General features: G+C 46.1%; 1 protein-coding gene across 3 annotated transcripts in view; it reads left to right on the top strand.

The window, feature by feature from the left end:
- dop1a (DOP1 leucine zipper like protein A) overlaps positions 1-21019 on the top strand; it is a 40342-nt gene extending 19323 nt beyond the window's left edge. For all 3 annotated transcript variants that reach the window (XM_083761454.1, XM_083761456.1, XM_083761455.1), the window contains 22 exons: positions 974-1126; positions 1558-1658; positions 1778-2046; positions 2404-4552; positions 5607-5718; positions 6257-6445; positions 8245-8370; positions 9437-9571; positions 9729-9784; positions 10382-10486; positions 11467-11533; positions 12061-12205; positions 12799-12878; positions 14488-14597; positions 15413-15562; positions 15834-15895; positions 17980-18132; positions 18602-18738; positions 18876-18931; positions 19410-19574; positions 19757-19886; positions 20699-21019. In XM_083761454.1, coding sequence (XP_083617580.1) covers positions 974-1126; positions 1558-1658; positions 1778-2046; positions 2404-4552; positions 5607-5718; positions 6257-6445; positions 8245-8370; positions 9437-9571; positions 9729-9784; positions 10382-10486; positions 11467-11533; positions 12061-12205; positions 12799-12878; positions 14488-14597; positions 15413-15562; positions 15834-15895; positions 17980-18132; positions 18602-18738; positions 18876-18931; positions 19410-19574; positions 19757-19886; positions 20699-21013 — 4965 coding nt within the window. In that variant the 3' untranslated portion in view covers positions 21014-21019. The remainder of the gene's footprint in view (positions 1-973; positions 1127-1557; positions 1659-1777; positions 2047-2403; positions 4553-5606; positions 5719-6256; positions 6446-8244; positions 8371-9436; positions 9572-9728; positions 9785-10381; positions 10487-11466; positions 11534-12060; positions 12206-12798; positions 12879-14487; positions 14598-15412; positions 15563-15833; positions 15896-17979; positions 18133-18601; positions 18739-18875; positions 18932-19409; positions 19575-19756; positions 19887-20698) is intronic.
- Positions 21020-21240: the final 221 nt, after the last annotated feature.

The following is a 21240-nucleotide window of genomic DNA, read 5'->3' as shown; positions in this document are numbered from 1 at the left end:
ATGGAATACTGAAGTACATGGCCGACAAGACTGACTTCTTTAAGGTAGGGAATACTGAAGTACATGGCCGACAAGACTGACTTCTTTAAGGTAGGGAATACTGAAGTACATGGCCGACAAGACTGACTTCTTTAAGGTAGGGAATACTGAAGTACATGGCCGACAAGACTGACTTCTTTAAGGTAGGGAATACTGAAGTACATGGCCGACAAGACTGACTTCTTTACGGTAGGGAATACTGAAGTACATGGCCGACAAGACTGACTTCTTTAAGGTAGGGAATACTGAAGTACATGGCCGACAAGACTGACTTCTTTAAGGTACTGGAGCAGATGTGTGGTGGATTTGGTTGTTTTGGGAATTACCACTTGAACTCTTCTATTACTGCCATGTTGCAAGAGTATATATCGTGTTCGAATTACACTCCTGATGGTTCAGAGAGACAAGGTACTTGCCACCTTAGCTTGAATTCGGTCTCATATTCCACCTCCTCTCTCAATCTGTACCGTCATCCTCTATTATTCTATCCTTTATTATAGAGACAACAGAAATTACCTTAAAAACGCATTTCACTGCTAGTTTAAGTGCATATATTTTGAGATACAGTAGGTCTTCTCCGCTAGCAGTCAATGAATTCTTGTGTTTCCAGATGTTATCTTACTTTTTTTTTTTCTTTTTTGCTTTTGATGCTTTTATTGATAGGGAACACAGTAGTCAGACAGGAAAGGGGGAGAGAGATGGGGAGTGACACGCGGCAAAGGCCGTCGGGCTCGGGAGTCAAACCCGCGGCGCGCACGGCTGGCTTGGCAGCCTAGGTTGAGCTAACCGTCCGGGCCTATCGTACATCTTCTGATAGTAGCGAACACCCCACAGCGAAGGCAGGGGTTTTCTCTCTTTCCACAACAATCCAAATCACCTGCCTCCTCTTACATTTGTCTGTGTCTCTCTGTATACCTCTCACCCCTCTCCCCAGAACGTGGCAGTGATCCTTTGGGACCAGCTGGGTGAAAGAACACCTCAGCACCACCAGCGCAGCGTGGAGCTCTTCTACCAGCTCCACAACTTGGTGCCTTCCTCCAGCATCTGTGAGGACGTCATCAGCCAGCAGCTCATGCACAGGGACAAGGTTAGAGCCGTTCAATGTTATAGTACATTTAACATGACAAAGTCAACCATAGTTCTGCACAGGTTAAAAGAAAAAGAGCAAACAATGCAATATTAACACACAGTAAAAGACAAATATAAACACTCATTCGAAAAAAACGAATGGACAGTAAATGGTGCATTTATATAGTGCCTTTATCCAAGGCGCTTTACATACTGTAGATGTGCATCGCATTTACCCACGCATTCACACACACATTCATACACCGAAGGCACCAACCAACGGGGGTTCAGAGCTCAAGGACACTATCTCTGGGGGAGCCCGGGATCGAACTGGGAACCTTCCGGTTCCCAACCGGCAACTCTACCCCTGAGCCACTGCCGCCCCAGTACATCATGTCATAATAGATCATCTCTGATCTATTTGACAATTATTGTCCATGTTCCTTTCAGAGAATTCGCCTTGAGGCCCATGTGAAGTTTTCAGTGCTGTGGCATTTGACCAGGGACTTGAACATGACTAAGTCTTCCCCTTTTAATCGCACCTTTGACAGGTAGGTTTAGTATGCATCACCATTCTGTTCTCATTTCTGTTAGATTTCAGTTTTTTTTTCATTTTCTGTTCTCCATCTCATACCTAAACTACCTCGTCCCGCTCCCTGTCCTTGTCTAGGTCCTTGTTCATCATGCTCGACAGTCTGAGCTACTGGGACCCGTCTGCCAGCTCTGTGGGTCGGGCCTGGCTGAACCAGGTCTTACAGAGACACGACATAGCTCGGGTCCTGGAGCCTCTGCTCCTCCTGCTGCTGCACCCCAAGACCCACCGGGTCTCCATCCAGAGGGTCCAGGCTCAGTGCCACTGGGCCACGGCCTTCCCCAACCCACCTGAACAGGACATGCCCTCGGAGGCTACCTATGGCAGAGACTCCGGCTTCGTAGACAGTGAGCACTGGCTTATTGAATGACCATTGTTCTCCTTGTGAATATGGTCAATTGGAGTTGAAAAGAGGAGATCGTGTGCACATCTAGTGCCTGTATTTAGGACAGGTGCAGGACATCCGCGCACTGGTTTAAAGCTCCCAAACAATTGTATTAATGGCGCAAAGTTTCGACCACATGGCTCGAAGATATGTGACTTCCTCTACCATACCGTATTTCAGTCAAATGTCACTTAAGCTAGTAAAGAGAGGTTTTTGTCATCTTGTCTGTTAATGATTTACTTATTCTTTAACTTATTTGAATTTTGTTTCAATTACTATTACCATTCACACAGAAAATGTCCTTTTCTTCTCCTCTCAGACTTCAGCCAGATGCCAGAGGGTCTCAGGGCGGGACATGAGCAGCTCCGAAGCCTTCCGTTGGGCGACATGGAGCCCTTCTGTCTGACCGTCAATCCTCTGAGTGACAGCCTGTCCTTGCTTAGCCTGAGCAGTGAGAACCTGCAGCTGGCTGGTGAATATCAACCGTCTGACCAGCAGGGGGAGGCCCCGAGCTCCGAGTCCAGCGGCTCCCACTCGTCCACTGTGGACAACGGCAGCATCGAGGAGCCAGACGGCGACAGCAGCACGGTCAACGGCTCAGACCAGCTGCCCAGCTCCTCGGACGCTGTGTCTGCAGAGGACGAGGACGCCATCGTGGAGGCCGTGTCCTGCATTTTAGCAGAGCTTATTAGTCAGGTTGTGAGTTTGGAAGAGGAGTTGGATGGCGATACCCACCCTGAGGCCTGGCCGCAGACTGATTCGGACAGCACCTCCTCGGACATCTCCACGGGCCCCTGCGTCGACGTGGCCCCCGATCCCGGTTCCCACCACCCGACCCTGCCGGAGATGCTGGCGGGAGGCACCCTGGAGTTCTTCTCCGTGGCGGTGGCCGACAGTGCGGCTGAAGAGGAGCCCAAAGAGGGCATAACGCGGCACAACTCGTACCCGTCCATCGTCACGCTGCGGGACGGCTCCGGCCCGGCCACCCCCGAACACAGCCTGCAGGTGGACGACCCCCAGGCACGCAAACGCAGCCATAGCAGCACGCAGCTCAGCCTGAAAGGGAAGATCCTGGAGAAGCTGGCGGACAAGTCACCTGGAGCAAAGCCCAAAATCAAGAAGGCCAAGAGGAAAGAGGTGGAGAGGATGAAGAAGGCCGCTGGTCTGGCCGAAAAGCTACGCCCGAGCATATTCTTCGGGGACAGCCTGGATCTGGAAAACTGGTACAGCTGCGGGGAAGGGGAGGTGTCTGAGATCGAAAGCGACACTGGCTCGCCCAGCGGGGGCGCGGCCGACCCTGTGGACAGCGTCGGTGGCACGGAGGCGCGTCGCAGATCGACCGCGGCTCCTCCTCGCTTTAACATCCACCCGCTCTACCAGCACGTTCTGCTCTACCTCCAGCTGTACGACTCGTCCAGGGCGCTTCACGCCCTGACGGCCATAGCGTCCATGCTCCGAGCCGCTCCCTCGGGCTTTGTGGGCGCCATCTCCACCACCAGCATCAACAACACCTACACTCCGCAGCTGTCACTCCTCCAGAACCTCCTCTCGCGCCACCGGGTCTCCGTCATGGGCAAGGACTTCTACTGCCCTATCCCCCAGGACTCGCACTCGCACTCGTTCCGCAGCGCCATGTACCTGGAGATCATCATCTCGCTCTGCCTCTACTTCCTTCGCAGCTACTACTCGGCTCACGTGGCGGGCGTGGGCACCCAGGACCTGGCCGGGAACCGGGCCATGCAGCTGACCAGCGTGGAGGTGCTGACACTGCTCTTCAGCGAGCTGGCCAAGGTGACGGGCGGCTCGGCCAAGGGCTTCGCCAGCTTCATCAGCGACGTGCTCTCCAAGTGCAAGGTCCAGAAGGTGGTGCTCCACTGCCTGCTGTCCTCCATCTTCAGCGCCCAGAAGTGGCACGAGCAGCGGGCCGCGGGGGTCAACGCGGCCGCCGTGGAGGAGGGCCTGTCGGAGGACAGCGTGATCAACCTGTCCGAGGACCAGATAGACAGCTGCAGCGCCGTGCAGTCGCAGCTCCTCCGGCTGCTGCAGAGCCTGGTGGTGCTGGAGCACCGGGTCCTGGTGTCGGCCGAGGAGGGCGGCGAGGGAGGGCCCGGCGGCGTGGTGGGGGGCGCGGGGGTCGGCGGAGGGACGGGGGGCGCCGGGGCGGGCTTCGAGCTCCTGGGCGGCGAGGTGGAGCACGTCAACCCCCAGCAGCCCATGACGTCGCTGCAGTACCTGCACGGGCAGCCCATCACGGCGCAGGGCATGTTCCTGTGCGCCGTGATCCGGGCGCTGCATCAGCACCACGCCTGCAAGATGCACCCGCAGTGGATCGGCCTCATCACGGCCACGCTGCCCTACATGGGGAAGGTGCTGAGGAGGGTGGTGGCCTCCGTCACCCTGCAGCTGTGTAGAAACCTGGACAACCTCCTGCAGCAGTATCGCTATGAGACGGGCATCACTGACACCAGGTACTGTAGTAGGCCTACTAGTACCCCAATCTCTGTTCATTACAAATGTTGAATGCCACAACTGTCAGACATACACATGAAATGACATTGCACTTTGATCGAAAGCACATTTTGTTGGACCATTTTGTAGATTGAACTACCGTATGTTCTAATGAACATGGGTGAAGCAAACCATGGCAAGAACCATTACCACATCCACACACATACCCACCCACTTGTTCTTTTCTTTCAATGCACACATTTTACAGTACTTGTCCAAAATGTGTCTCTGCAGACAGCGATGGGCATGAAGTAATGATTCAATAGGATCTTGTGTTAATGCTGCAAGTAGTGGTATCTGCTCAGTCTACATTTCAGTTAAAATTTTGAATTATTGCAATCTAAAAATGCAATAATGAAATATGTAAATACTTGTATGTGTTCATCTGCGGTTATCCAAGAATAGAGTAATTGTAGTCGGGCATTAAAATATCGGTGCAGCTAATTTCTGAGGTGTAAGTTTTAACCAAGATTATGTGGGGCCCAGAATATGGAGACATAGCCCTGCAAATGAGATAATATATAAAGTTGTACATACATACAGGCTTTAATATCATTTCTGTCACTAGGTGGCACTGTTGACCATCACATGCCTTGCTCATCCACCACTACAAATTACCATTATATTTACAAGCGTCATCTTAAAGCATCGTTCCTTGACTTATTTTATTGAACAAAAGATTATTGTATTAAGCAATCTGTATTGTAGAGTATGTTAATACAATATACTAGCACATCTTCAGTGGTTGGAGGTGGTCTCCCTACTCTTCTTTGAGTCATTTGGACCCTGGTGTCAGGTATTTGAAGCAGACAGCGCTCCAGATTGGACACTTGATGCGCTGCCATCTATATTGTATGTTGGGTTAGGTTTTAATTACATATTTTTGTCGCGAAAGGGAGACGATGGACATAAAACGGACAGTAGTGTAACTTAGAACACTACAGATAGAATTAAATGATGACCAAGAAGAATGATTTTACACATTCAAACCACTTTATTCTCTTGACATTGTAGACCTCAGTGGATGGCTCTGTGCATCCCTCCTGACCTGATGCTCACCGTGCTGGAGGGGGTGACTGCCATCATCCACTACTGTCTACTGGACCCCACTGCCCAGTACCACCAGGTGAGGGCGCTGGGCACCACTAAGTGATCTTAGCCACTCTAGGCCCACTGTCTTTTCTCATACATTAAAACAACAAACAAAGATGTGTATTTAATAAATCAACTGACGATGCCATTTTATGTTCCGAACCTTTATGTACTTGACTCTGGATTGGAACAGGTTGCACGTACCTCATTTAGGCTTAATTGGTTATTTTTTGGCTATTTATAATTGTGTTAATATGATATGGTGATGTTGTGCATTCTATAGTATTATACAGTATATTGTTGAGGGGCGCTAGCACCTCCTATGTGCAGCTTTGAGGGTTTTTGTGTAAACACAAACATTGCGTAAACACAAACATTGAAGACAAAAGTGTGGACGCAAATTGTGATTGGCCGGAATGAGATGATGTATCATGTATTATGATAAGAGCACCCCTCACTTCACATGGGGGTGATTTTTATCCAGTACTTTTACCATACAACATTGTTATTGATCAATATCAATCAAAAGTATTGACTGGCTTGGGCATATATGCCACTGTGTTCACCTATAGTTGCAGGCAATAGAGAGCGTTGACCAGAAGCACCTGGCAGAGGCTCGTGCGGGCATCCTGTCCATCCTCCATACCATCATGTCGTCTGTCACCCTGCTGTGGAGCGTCCTCTACCACGCCGACAGCTCCGACAGGCCGGTGACGGCCTCCGCCGCCTCCACGTCCAACATCAACCTGGGCTCCACCAAGGTATGCTGGGAAAACGGCACCCCAAGAGAGAACAATTTCATTAACCCATTCTGAACGAACGGGAACCCCTTTTGGTGTTTTAACTAAGCATTATGTTATACTTTAGCTATTGAAAAATAGCAGACCTACAAGCTCATACAAGCTTGTAGGTCTGCTATTTTTGAAAAATCGTGAAAATGCGGCACAGATCTTTGAATATATATTCTTTCAGAAGACTTTTATTTCGATGTCAGGCCTAAATGGGTTAAGTCAATGAGATCATAATAACTCTGTCTAGTTGTGTGATTAATACTCCCAGGCGGTGTTAGTGTTAATGTTAGTTATTCTCTGACTAATTTGTTGTTGAGCTGTTGGCTATAGAAAATGAAGATGTCAGAGAGGAGTGAGCTTCATCTCGTATGCTACTGCTGCTTGCTTTGTTTCACATTATTGTGAGTAGAGCAGATGGAAATATTTTGTTATCATGGTGTTACAGGAATCTATAATATAATTTATTCCTAAATTGTACCTCCCTCAGGAACGGTTTGTGTTGTCTGGAGCCTTGCCCAAATGAAAGGAAGATGAATAACGGAGGACATAATTTTAATATAGTGGTGGTACTCTCAAAGGACTGCAGTGTTCTCAGGAAACTTGAGAACAGACTACAGTTAAACACTTAAACACTAAAAGAATTATCACTATACTGTAGGGCCTACCCAGTGGAAGCTAAGTAATGAACAACACCAGCTGGAAATGCTTCAGTCGTTAATTTTGTGTCTGTGTGTGTCTGCGTGACTGTGTGACTGTGTGTGTGTGAAGCCCATCACACACCGTCTGCGACCGCCGCGCGTCAAAACAGCCGCCTCCATTATTTTCAATGAACCTATCGCACACCGGTGGCGTCCGACGCGCGCTGGCGCGCCGATAGAACCAGTTCTATTTTCCAGGCGGCGGCAACGCGTCACGCCGCGTCGGACGGAGCCGGTGTGTGTTGGGCTTGACTCTCCCAAAAAGGTTTGGGAACCGCTGCTGTAGGCTAACTAAATCGTCATGACATGGTAGCAGCTACGTACAATATATTGTTGCAGTCAGCCAGAAACCTGGTATCTCCATAGTTCAACTATTTATATATTTTAATAAATAGCCAGTATTGAAAGTAACAAAACATAGCTGATCTACAAACTCATAATTCACTGTATTCAAAAATCTAAACATTTCAGAAAATGTAGTCTGTTGGTTTCATAAATGAATAAAGGAAATGTATTAACGTAAGTCTGTAACTACGTTGGATCATCCATTGATTTCCTGACAAGTTGCGGTTTTGGACATACAAGGTTTTCAACCGACGGGGACGATATACAGCACTCTCCGGCTTTTAACCCATTTAGTCCTGACTCCTGAGGATGTCTTCTAAATCCTAATTTTCAGAAAAACCTATGTTTCTATCAGTGGTGCTCAACCTTTTTCATGTCAAGGACCCCCACTATTATCTGTATTTGGCTGCATCTGAGAAATTCCAGGGACCCCCCCAGAAGCAAAGATTTTAGTTTAAAACATTCGCTCTGAAAGAATATATATTCAAAGATTTGCGCCACATTTTCAAAAAAAATCTAAAATAGCAAATATCAGATGTACACACTCGGTGCCACGCTATGAGCTTGTAGATCTGCTATTTTTCAATAGCTAAAGTATAACATAATGCTTAAAACACCAAAAGGGGTTCCCGTCCTGAATGCTTTAAATAAGTGACCTCTTTGGTGACTATAACTGGACAAGCATCTTGGATTTAACATTTATTTCCTCCCGGCTCTGTCGCATAGAACCTCCGGCAGCAGATTCTGGAACTGCTGGGTCCAATCTCCATGAACCACGGGGCTCATTTTATGGCTGCTATTGCCTATGTCTGGAATGAAAGGAAACATGTCAAGACTCCAGCAAGGATCAAGGTTGGTCTAACACTTTTAACTGCCCAGCGTCAGTTGGAACCAGTAAATTGGTGTGCCCAGCTAGTTGCAGCTTCAGAGCCCTTTTCAAGGTGACACAGTGACTCCATGTTGTTGTGCAGATACTGTACATGCAGCATAACATCTAACCGAAACATTCGCGGGAGGATCGCCGACCACCCGAGGCATGAATTCTTCGACCGCGATGAGCCGTCCAAAACGTATGTTTTGATTATAATCTAAATCAGTGAATTAGATTCAGAGATATTAGAGTTAGAAGATTTTTCCTCCCGTCCGGGAGACAGACACGCTCAGACTGTAGTAGTGTATCGCTTGACGCTTGCCGATATCAAACAATTATAAAGCTTAAAAGACGGAACTCCGTCTTGAATCTCCGTCCTGGTCAGTCAACGGGATAGGCTTCAAAAGACAGAACTTCCGTCCTGGGCAGTTAAAATAAAACTGCAACATATATCAGGTTGTCTTCTTAGCAGCACGGGCAACACGGTACAGTTCTTGTGAGACTTTATTGCCACATAAACCCTAAAGTTTAGTGGGCTACTCCTCCGACGGTTCTTACATTATACACACGAGCCATATGTAAAATCGACCGGCTTCATCGGCAATCATGTGTCATTGATAGAGAAGTCCAGAGGCCTACGCAATAACTTAATCAGTCAGCCTCATGGTGGGGCTATAACACTTAGAGTTTTGGCCTATAACTCTTGAACTGTACAGGACATAAACATTTCTTCCCTGGATTCCTTAGGACGCAACTATGTCTTAAAAAGAAAAAGCTGTATATCATGAACGCAGGATCCGATCGGCACCACATTTAAATGCTGTGTTGTTCGGCCTCTAACACAACGTCTCCCGGCGGATTCCTCAGTTCCCTGACGACGTCTGTGCAATCGAGACAACCACACTTGGAATTTCCCCAAATTCCAACTTTCTAGTTATCGTACTGTGTCTGGTTATCTATTTCCTTCTCTTAGCTTCTACTATTCCTACAATATACCATATGTGTGTGTCTGTCTGACTGTCTGTATGTTCCTGGTTTGTTTGTCAGGTGATACCTGTTGCCTCTGAGGAACAGCTGCTACTGGTGGAGTTGGTGCGCTCGGTGAGCGCCATGCGCACAGAGACGGTCATGCAGACGGTCAAGGAGGTCCTAAAACAACCTCCAGCCATTGCTAAGGAAAAGGTAAGTCATTTCCATGGCTATACTACTACCGACTTTTGCCAGTGCAGACATCACAAAGGAAAACTTCAGAGTGTGTACCAAATGGATCCACAATGTCACACTGGATTTTATTGAGCAGTCCCTCATCTTAATTTAACTGTATTTTTTTCTCCAACAGAAGCACCTGTCTTTGGAAGTCTGCATGCTGCAGTTCTTTTATGCCTACGTCCAGAGGTGAGATCTGTGCTTCTCAAAATCTGAATTCTCCTGGCTAAACCAGTAGCCCTTTCTGAAAATGCTGTCATGCTTTTTTGTTTAGAACCTCATATTCATCAAACCTTGTACCTGTGAGTTATTGGCTATGATTAAGGTTCATGCACAGTAACACCTCAGTGTTCACAGGAGTCAGACCCCAATGGAAACATGCCATAGTGCTTTCTTGGGTTCAATCCAAGAAAGCACTATGGGGCGGTGGCTCAGGGGTAGAGTGGATAGAGGGGTAGAGCTGGATGGTAACCGCAAGGTCGCCAGTAGTTCGAACCCGGGCTCCCCCAGAGTTAGTGTCGAAGTGTCCTTGAGCAAGACACTGAACCCCTAATTGCTCCTGATGTGCTGGTTGGTGCCTTGCATGGTTTCCGCCGCCATTGGTGAAATGAATGTAATGGATAAAGGCGCTATATAAATGCACCATTTACCATTTATTCTGTGCAAAACTATTAAAGTATTCAATCAATCAATCAATCAATGTTACATTTAAAATGTAAAATGTAATTATTTAACACTTCATATTTGACTGTATAATGATTGATATGCTGTCATTATTGTCCCTAGGATTCCTGTGTCTAGCTTGGTGGACAGCTGGCCATCTCTGCTTGCACTACTAAAAGACTCTGTACAGCTGGGACTTCCTGCCCCTGGACAGTTCCTCATACTGGGGTTAGTTTGGAACTAACTGGTCTCTCTTTACACTCAGGGGGGCAGTCAGCCAGATATTTCGTGAAGCCTCATTTGAAATCGGTAGTTCATATAATGGCCTGTTGTGGCGCTGGACTGGACCCAAAAAGCCCCATAGCTCCATAGAGGCCCATGTATTTTGGCCCAACTTCACCTAGACTGTATTACCTTAATAAACATGGTCATGAATACTTTCTTCTTCCAGTCACTAGTTTAAAGTCTCATTTCTAATGTCATAATATTCTTTTTGGAAAATTATGGTCCCATTAATTAAAAAAATGACCATAAAGTCGCGTATGTTCTGAGGGGCGTGGCTACCGTTACAGTCTATGATCGGGATTCCCCTCCCACTCAAGAGTCTTCTCCTCCCACTCGAGTCAAAATAAAAACCAACGGAGAAGAAGGGGGGAAGTCCCGCCTCGTTGTCTGGGCAGCCAATGACCAGCTGGTACAAAACGGAGCCAGCCAATGGCCAGCTGGTACCAAACGGATCTAGAAAGATGGCGACTTACATCAGGAATTAGCATATTATTACAGGCTTCATTTTACGTTCATGTTAGACCCGGGGAACGCTTTGTCCATATTTTTTACAGTCTATGTTTACACTCCAACTGTGGAACTACCTGTTCTCTCTTTACACTCCCACTGTGGAACTAACTGTTCTCTCTTTACACTCCAACTGTGGAACTAACTGTTCTCTCTTTACACTCCAACTGTGGAACTACCTGTTCTCTCTTCACACTCCCACTGTGGAACTACCTGTTCTCTCTTTACACTCCCAGCCCATCTGGCTTAACCTCAAACTGTAACCAGCCAGTGTGTGCTTGTGAATATACATTATACAATGCAGCTGTTAACTGGTGGTTGAGTAGCTCAGAAGCATTCAGTCCTTAGAGACTCAAACACACGGTCACACCCCACCACGGCATGCAGCATAACTTTTGGTTTCTTCTCCTCTCTAGGGTTCTGAACGAGTTCATCTTAAAGAACCCCAATCTGGAGAGCAAGAAGGACCAACGGGAGCTTCAGGTAATTCCATCCATAATGTGTTTTTTTGAGTGGTGCAACCACTCCTATAGACAGCTATGTGCGTCCCTGGGTCTGTCCGAGCACAAAAATAGCGCTATAGTGTTTGTTCACCACCAAGTGTCACACAGACACACACTCATTTCAGACGGGTCTGATTCTTTTTTTATGATGCTCTGATGAAGGCTGCATAGCCGAAACGCGTTAGCGTTCCTTTTTGGTGTGTGCCAATAAAGAAATGGAAATTTGAGTACCTTGTCCCCCGCTTGTTTAATTTTTGGATGTGCTACCTTTTTGGAATTCTTTTAATTCCTATTTTTTTATGTATACTTGATTTGGGTTTGGCACTCCACTGAAAGCCATTGCTGATGCGCAACCTCTTTTTCTCATTTATTTTTGTATGATATTTTCTCATTTTCTGTTTCTCTCCATCATGGTGTCTTTCTCTCTACGTTGCACTTCAGTAGTTGCTCTCTAGGAATGTAAAAGCTTCCACTGCTGCATTCACTGAATACGACTCCTATACGCAGGACGTGACCCATAAGGTGGTGGAGGCCATCGGGACCATCGCAGGCTCCTCTCTGGAGCAGACCACCTGGCTGAGGAGGAACCTGGAGGTCAAGGCCTCTCCTCAGATAGTCGTGGAAGGGAACAACCTGGAGTCTGATGTGGAAGGTGAGGATGCTTATATCTGCACAGCAGCCTTACAGAACCATACAGCTGTAGCTGTGAATGTGTCCATTACTGACAGCTGCTGTAGTCTGCTAAATGCCTAAATTGTCATTTAAATTTTGGATAAACGTGCACACTTGAAACTCTGTTAATACATGTTTTGTGGTCTGGACTTGCTGTGACCTGACTTTATGAATATTGAAGTAGATCGATAATAAAAGGTGTGTTACTAGAGTTAAGCGTGCAGCATTTATTTTATTGTCACGTTAAGCTGGCTTGACACCAAACTAGTCTTGCTCTATATAGAGTGAGAACACCATTCAAAGTAATGGGGCGGCTGGGGCAGCCATTCAGTTCAACTGAGAAGTGGCGCCCTGTCCTATTGGATTCCTCAAGCTCTATAGCGGTCTCCAAGCATGATATTTTATGTGAATGAAGTGTGGTATTGTGAGGGGAAAAACAGAACGGGTGTGTCTTTTTGGTAATGTGCGCTCGATATGTTGTTATATCAGCCCACTGTGTTGCTGTCTGCTCTCACATCAGCATGGCTGCATGGCATGCTGAGCTGTACTAATGGTCGCTGTGTGTCTTTTTAGATATAATGCTCACAGTGACGGAGATGTCCAGCTTCACTCCATCAGTATACAGTGTTCACGCACTCACACTTCTGGCCGAGGTAAAACAACACGCTCCAGTCTGGTTCTGGTTCTGCATCACTGCATCTGTCTTTCTGTCCGCCCATTATTCATATCCTTTTCACAATGCAGCTCGATCATGTTTGTTTTACTAGGCCTGTGCACTTCTAAACATGTACAAGTCTGGACACGGCCATACACTAATACTGGACCCACTGAACCCCTAATGTCTGATTTATGATCATCTCCCCAGCGTCCCCGCCCCCACTTCAGCCATTATAAGCAGACCAATAGATCAATGGGGTTGGACTTGGATTGGTGCTGAAGAATTGGGTCCCCTGACTGACTGTTCCTAGCTTGGCTCTCTTGGCTGACTGTGTTATGGCAGCTATTTGCTGCCGATTGCAGATCTTAGATTAATGTGTTTTTATTTAGCGCAATATATTAGATGCTGTGCTGCAAAGCGCAATGCCGTTATGTTTATGTTTTCATATTGCTGCAGTGTTGTAATGCTGTGGCCATACTGAAATTTAATCTCCAGAACCTCGCAGAAAACAAGGGATGGAGAATTACACCTTATAAATAGAGAAATATTGTAAGGGAACACTTTTGGCTGGTTTGTGAGTTAATCTATCTGGCCACCAATGTATGCACTTTCCTATTAAAGCAATTTCTCTGTGGAAATATAAATAATCAAAGTGTGTGGTAAGCTCTGACGTCTGGTTATAAAAATACCTTTGGAACTGGATCCAGTGTGTGTAGTCAGTGTGAAGTTAACACGTGAACCTTACGGTCCATATTCTGGGCATGTTATAACAGGCAAACCTTCTGTGAAAATAGGCCAACATAGCTGATCTACAAGCTCACAACGCATCGCATTGTGAACTTGTGCTGTAGATCGGCTATTTTTGGCTAAGATAGTTGGTGTAGATCAGCTATTTTGGCTAAGATATTTGGTTTAGAGGGGAAAAGAAGGGGATCAACTATAGACCCCTGGGACCCCAATTAATGAACTATATAGGGTTAAAGTAGTATTTAGGCCTAATGCCGATTCTAAAAACGCCTCTAAATCCTGACCTAAGGTTTCTGAAAAACTTCAAATATTTATAATAGCAGCATCAAAAATGTTACATTTTTGAATACTGTACATACTGTACAGAACCAAATATGGGTTCCCGGCCTGAGGGGGTAAGATACCAATAGGGGTTCCCGCCCAGAATGGGTTAAAAGATCCCTTGCCCTATTTTGGAAGCACGGTGCTGTACATCCATGCTTCCAACTAACGGGTGACCAACTCCATGTCCAAATCCATTACCTTTTTAATGGAAATTTAAAACCTGTGTTACAATGGCTACCGAACGTAGCACAAATATAAGCTTGTGAACTCGTAGATTTTCACTACTTTAATGTCATACGTTCTTATGACGAAGTAGAGCATTAATTTCGAAAAAATATATATACGTCGAAATATTCTGCCCGACAGTGATGGTACATTGGTGATGAAATGGTGCTTTGAGGAGTGAATGCTGAATTCTCTCTCTGTGTGTGTGTGTGTGTGTGTGTGACTGTGTGTGTGTGTGTGTGACTGTGTGTGTGTGTGTGTGTGTGTGTGTGTGTGTGTGTGTGTGTGTGCGCGTGTGTGTGTGTCAGGTGCTGGCTCATCTCCTGGACATGGTGTTCTACAGTGACGAGAAGGAGAGAGTCATCCCACTGCTAGTTAACATCATGCACTACGTGGTGCCCTACCTCCGGAACCACAGGTTTGGACTCCTCTTATCTTATCTTATCATATCTTATCTTATCTTATCACTGCTAGTTAACATCATGCACTACGTGGTGCCCTACCTCCGGAACCACAGGTTTGGACTCCTCTTATCTTATCTTATCATATCTTATCTTATCTTATCACTGCTAGTTAACATCATGCACTACGTGGTGCCCTACCTCCGGAACCACAGGTTTGGACTCATCTTATCTTATCTTATCTTATCACTGCTAGTTAACATCATGCACTATGTGGTGCCCTACCTCCGGAACCACAGGTTTGGACTCATCTTATCATATCTTATCTTATCACTGCTAGTTAACATCATGCACTACGTGGTGCCCTACCTCCGGAACCACAGGTTTGGACTCATCTTATCATATCTTATCTTATCTTATCACTGCTAGTTAACATCATGCACTACGTGGTGCCCTACCTCCGGAACCACAGTTTTGGACTCCTCTTATCTTATCTTATCATATCTTATCTTATCTTATCACTGCTAGTTAACATCATGCACTACGTGGTGCCCTACCTCCGGAACCACAGGTTTGGACTCTTTTAATCTGAATGATCACATGAAGTTATATAATACCAGAGGACGATATGGCTTTTGATATCGAAAGTTTACTTTGGCAAAGTATAAAAGAGAAATATTATATTCTAATGTTACTGGACAAGAATCAATACTTCCTCATTAAGAAATGAGAGAGATAAAGCTACTTTATTTGGCAAGTGTGACCATGAGTCACATTGTAATAAATGGCAGCTCAGAGTGATGCATTCATGCCGTTCCCTTGGTCTTGGCAGTGCCCACAATGCCCCCAGCTACCGGGCCTGTATCCAGCTGCTTAGCAGTCTGAGTGGGTACCAGTACACCCGCCGTGCCTGGAAGAAGGAAGCGTTCGACCTCTTTATGGACCATACTTTCTTCCAAATGGATTCCTCCTGTGTCAGCCAGTGAGTAGGGAGAGATACGTGTGTGTGTGTGTGTGTGTGTGTGTGTGTGTGTGTGTGTGTGTGTGTGTGTGTGTGTGTGTGTGTGTGTGTGTGTGTGTGTGTGTGTGTGTGTGTGTGTGTGTGTGTGTGTGTGTGTGTGTGTGTGTGTGTGTGTGTGTGTGTGTGTGTGTGTGTGTGTGTGTGTGTGTGCGTGCGTGCGTGCGTGCGTGCATGTGTACTCACAATGGAATATTAGCCTGTTAATTTGCAACACAATTTACTTATTTTTCAGTTGGAGAGCCATCATTGACCACTTGATGACTCACGATAAGACCACATTCCGAGACCTAATGAGTAAGCTTTGAATGTCCAATTTTATTCCAATCTAATTTCTTGTTGTGTACTATGACTGGGTATTATGAGAGATGAGATGAGATATACTTTATTAATCCCTGAGGGGAAATTGAAGCGTTACAACAGCATAATGTGACACATAAAAAGCTAAAACTACTGGACAGACAGAAGAACACAAAACAGACACAAATGGACATAACCACACAAGACCAGGACCACCAAGGACCATATGCCATTTGGGGGAGGCAGTTCTTATGCATTCGCATTGTATAGTCTGATAGCATGAAAGAGAGTCTGTGTCGTTCCGTGTGCATCCTCGGGGGGAGTGTGAGCCTACGGCTGAAAGTGCTCACCCTATCCTGCAGCACACCATAGAAGGGGTGGGAGGGATTAGCCAGCATGGAGTCCAGTTTGTCCCCGATCCTCCTCTCCGCAACTGACTGCAGGCTCTCCATTCGGAGGCCAACAACAGAGCTGGCCTTGTTTATGATCTTATTGAGCTTGTTGAGCTCACCCGCCTATTGACAATGCAGATAATATTTTCTAATAAAATCAACAGGGCAGAGGTGTATGCTTTTTCTTGTAATATAAACTTGTTTTAGACTACTTATCACTCATCATAGCCATACAGAATCATATACTGCAACTGTCCTCTGCATTGTTGTCTCCACAGGGCCGAAGGCATGGACAGAGAGTATGTTTTGCACTCCGTCCGTCCGTGTGTCTGTCCGTCCGTCCGTCTGTCTGTGAACAGCTAATCTCCGGCACCGTTAACACGGTCGATGCCAAATTTTGCACACACACTCCCTGGATGCCCCAAAATGTCCAGAACAGCCTGTTATAGCGCCACCAGGAGGCTGCTTTGTGCAAAACAAGTTTTTGGACAGTACACCTACAGATTTTGTCCAAACATCACGCAAATTGGTACACAGTCTCTCTAGAGCCATTCAACGAAACGGGTCTTTCAGATTTCTCAGACTCCATCCTGATTGGCTAAGATTGGCTTCCAAAGGTCGCAGGAGTGCTCAGTTTCAAAGAAAATGCTGCAAATCATGAACACATTTCCGTAAAATTGTGCACGCACATTCCCACTAGGCAGAGGAAGAAATGCCACATGAACATTTTCAACTCAGCCTCATGGTGGCGTTATAACTGTCCGAAAAGTGTTTTTACCTCTAACGGATCTGTGGATAACTTTGTATGCCAACTCCCTAGAGGCCAAGGAAAAACCTTTGCCTGGAATTTTTCACATCTGCTCTTTATAGCGCCACCAGGAGGCCGACATATGTAAAACACATTTTCTAATTTCAAGCAATTCGGTACACATGCTCTCCATAGTCATGTGATCAAGACTGGTTTGTGATTTCTCATAATCCACCCTCTTTGGCTACGATTTGCTTCTAAACTTTTCAGGAGTAGCCCGCTTTGTACCCGTTTTGTACAAATCGCCACAACTACTCAACGCAGTGTCCGATTGTGGTGAAACTGTGCATGCATATTCCCACTAGGCTTTGGAAGAAATGCCACTTGACAGTTTTCAAATCAGCCTCATGGTGGCGCTACAACAGGCCAAGCATCACACACACACACACACACTCCTATCCTCCTGGTGGAGACCTGTGCCCAGAAGGGCACTTTTTCTAGTTTCTGTTCTGTGTCTCCAGTCTCCACTGCATAATTGGTCTAATGGTGTAAACGGGATACGCAAATCTACAAGCTCACAACGCTGTGCGAATGGAATTTATTAGATTATTTTCCTTTATTTCTTCATGAAATTACTGAGAAAATAATAATTTAATTTGTTTTTAATTGCTTTTTTGGGACTGTTTTTTTTAAAATGTTTTGAAATAATAATAATTAAAAACTAAAATGTGGGGAACAAAAAATTAATGGACCCACAAATGTGGGGGGATCCGCACGTACTGTAATTCCGACGGAGCATTAATCTGACATGCGTCCCGCATGTCGGACATGCGCTGCTCCCGTGCTTGGGGTTATGGTTAGTTAGGGTTTGAGGTAGGTGGTCGTTTGTCGGACCAATGACTAACTAACTGTTCTGTGTGTGTGTGTGTGTGTCCTTCCAGCCCGTGTGGCCGTGGCTCAGAGCAGCTCTCTGAACCTGTTCACCAACCGGGACGCTGAGCTGGAGCAGAGGGCCATGCTTCTCAAACGGCTGGCCTTCACCATCTACAGCAGCGAGGTGGACCAATACCAGAAATACCTCCCCGACATACAGGGTAAAGAAAAAGAGATCTTAATCCCCCGTAAAATATATGCTGGTGGGATTTGAATAAAGGTCAATTAAATCAAAGAAAAAAAATAGTTCTCAAAGATGAATCTCTTGTTTTTCAAAAACACTTCCAAAAAGGGTATGTAATTCTGATTCTATTTTCTACTGAGAACTGAAACATGGGTATTCTTACTTTATACTGTGTAACTTACAAATTGTTCCATGTGTCCTGAAGTTGAAGTTGTAAATGAAGTCGTGTTCAAACGTTCCCATGAATGAGTTTGTGTAGTTCAGTTCTAAATGTTCGCATTGCTGTATACAGTGTACAGCACTACAAAATTATGTTCACTGCTTTCTCAAACAACATGCTTTTCTACAGCCATTGTCACAAAGTAGTAGTAGTAGAATTGTTTTTCTGTTCACGTGCCCACGGGGCAGATCCTTATCCTCTCTGTTGTGTTCATGTGTGTCTTCAGAGCGCCTGGTGGAGAGTCTCCGACTGCCTGCGGTGCCAATTCTCCATGCTCAGGTGTTCCTGTTCTTCAGAGTGCTGCTGCTGCGCATGTCTCCACAACATCTCACCTCACTGTGGCCCACCATGATCACCGAACTGGTCCGTATAGTACTCGACTAGAGTGTCCCTTACAGTCTTGTGCTCTGAGTGCTCGACTCACACTCTCACTGATTCTGTGCATCATGCTGCAGTAAGTGACGGCACTCATATGTATCTCTGAAAACCTCTCTCTGCAGGTCCAGGTGTTTTTACTGATGGAACAGGAGCTAACGGCAGATGAGGACATATCCAGGTAACTGTTAACAGCAGCAGCAACGATTGAGATAACGTTTTATTGTCCATCAAATGGCTAATGGTTAAAATACATAAAAAGCTGTTTTCAATGTACCACCGTTATTTTGTAATATAATTGTGTTCACATAAAATTATTATTATTATTTTTTTGTTGTGGCTTTCACCTTTATTTTATATTTTTTATGGTGGGACAGACAGTAGGCTGACAGGAAAATGGGGAGAGGGAATGGGGGGAAGACATGCAGTAAAGGCCGTCGGGATCGGGAGTCGAACCCGCGGCACACTGCCAGACTGGATTACCAGCCATGGTGCCTGGACCACTGAGCCATGGCCCAGGCCATTACATTATTATTAAGGGGATATTCTCCCTTCATTGGAACATATTGAATGAATTATCTAAATTGTACGTACCTGTCTGTATTTAATGTCCTATTATTAACCCAATCAATGAATTCTCCTTTCCTCTCCATCTCCAGGACATCAGGGCCATCTGTGGCCGGGTTGGAGACCACCTACTCAGGAGGGAACGGCTTCTCCACGTCCTACAATAGCCAGCGCTGGCTCAACCTCTACCTGTCTGCCTGCAAGCTGCTAGATCTGGCTCTGGCACTACCCTCAGAGAGCCTGCCACAGTTCCAGATGTCAGTACAAACATGCCTCTTTCAGAAGTTGCTTACAATATTTCTGTATCAGTGGCGCTCAATATTTCATGTCAAGGACCCCCATCTGAAAATATGTTGTTCCAGGAACCCCTCCAGTTAAAAACGCTCAAGGACCCCTACATTGGGAACCAGTGTCTTTAAAGTGTGCTATATCATCTCAGGTACCGTTGGGCATTCATCCCTGAGGCCTCAGATGACTCGGGTCTTGAAGTGAGACGCCAGGGGACCCACCAGCGAGAGTTTAAGCCCTACGTGGTCCGACTGGCCAAGCTGCTGAGGAAACGAGCCAAGGTATTTTGACTGCCTCTGTCTATTGTAATGAGCCTGCAGGGTGACTTGCTGATTGAGACAAAGTAGATTTTACAAAGCATTAACTCGTTTAGGCCTGACGTCGAAATTAAAAAAAATCTTCTAAATGACAATTTTCTGAAAAAGCTCATGTTTCTATAGGTGTATCAGTGGTTCTCAATATTTCTTGTCAAGGACCCCAAAAATTATATGTAATTGGCCGCCAACCACCATCTGAAAATATGCTATTCCAGGGACCGACCGCACCGAGTGCCACGCTATGAGCTTGTAGATGTGCTATTTTTCAACAGCTAAAGTATAACATAATGCTTAAAATACCAAAAGTGGTTCTCGCCCTGAATGGGTTAACTGTTCCTTCTGAAGTGAAACCTTCTGCCTAAATGTGACTAATTAGGTGCACCCTGGCAGGGCCCGTGAGTACTATGAAGCAAGAGAAAAATTGCCGCAGTGTTGGTCAATGTCACAGCCCTGTTTGTTGATGTTGCCAGTGCGTTTGTTTGTTCTATGGCTCTTCATCTGCCCACAGAGTAAATCCTTCTCAGTCTATTAATCTCAGTTTCATGGTTCACATGATGCTGGAAGTGAGGACTTCGTAATAGAGTTGATCAGTGGCCTGGACTCCTGCATGATGCACTGCTGGCTAAGAGCCATTTGACAGCAGCATTAATTGGATTAAACGCAGGAGGGAGGGGCTGCTTTGAAAGACCAAGTACAGTAGGTGATGGAGGTGACATTTATAGGAGCTTTTACCTTTTTAAAGTTTGATTCACCTAATCTTTCATCGTCCCCACCAGAAAAACCCTGAGGAGGACTGCTCCAGCCGCACCCTGTCCTGGGAGCCGGGACACCTGACGCTCACCCTGTACGTGATCCGCAGCATGGAACAGCTCCTGCCTTTCTTCAACCTGCTCAGCCAGGTGTTCAACAGCAAGGCCAGCAGCCGCTCGGGGCCCGGCTACGCCCACGGCGCCGGCGGCGACGGGCCTTTCTCCGGACACAAGGACGCCGGACACAAGCTGGAGAGCCAGAAAGTGTTCTGGAGCCGCGCTCGGCAGGACATTGAGGAGATGGTGGAAAAGGACTTCCTGGAGGGTCTCATCAAGACGTGAGGGTGAAGAATACAGGGACTTGGGAAGGGAGGGGAGGGGAGGGGGGGGGGTGTGGGGGAATAAATCATCAACACTAGTGAAGAAACTCAACTTGTATATACGTAGTGAAAGGGAATATCAGTGGGAAGCTTTTAAAAGTTTGTACATTTGTTTTGTTTTGTTTTTGTATTTATAATGAATAATTTTACTTTTCAAAAAGCTATTCTATTTAATTTTAATTATTTGTA

The sequence above is a fragment of the Protomyctophum parallelum genome, assembly GCF_964188405.1.
Source record: "Protomyctophum parallelum genome assembly, chromosome: 3".
Taxonomy (NCBI): domain Eukaryota; kingdom Metazoa; phylum Chordata; class Actinopteri; order Myctophiformes; family Myctophidae; genus Protomyctophum; species Protomyctophum parallelum.
This window is presented reverse-complemented; position numbering and strand designations above follow the sequence as displayed.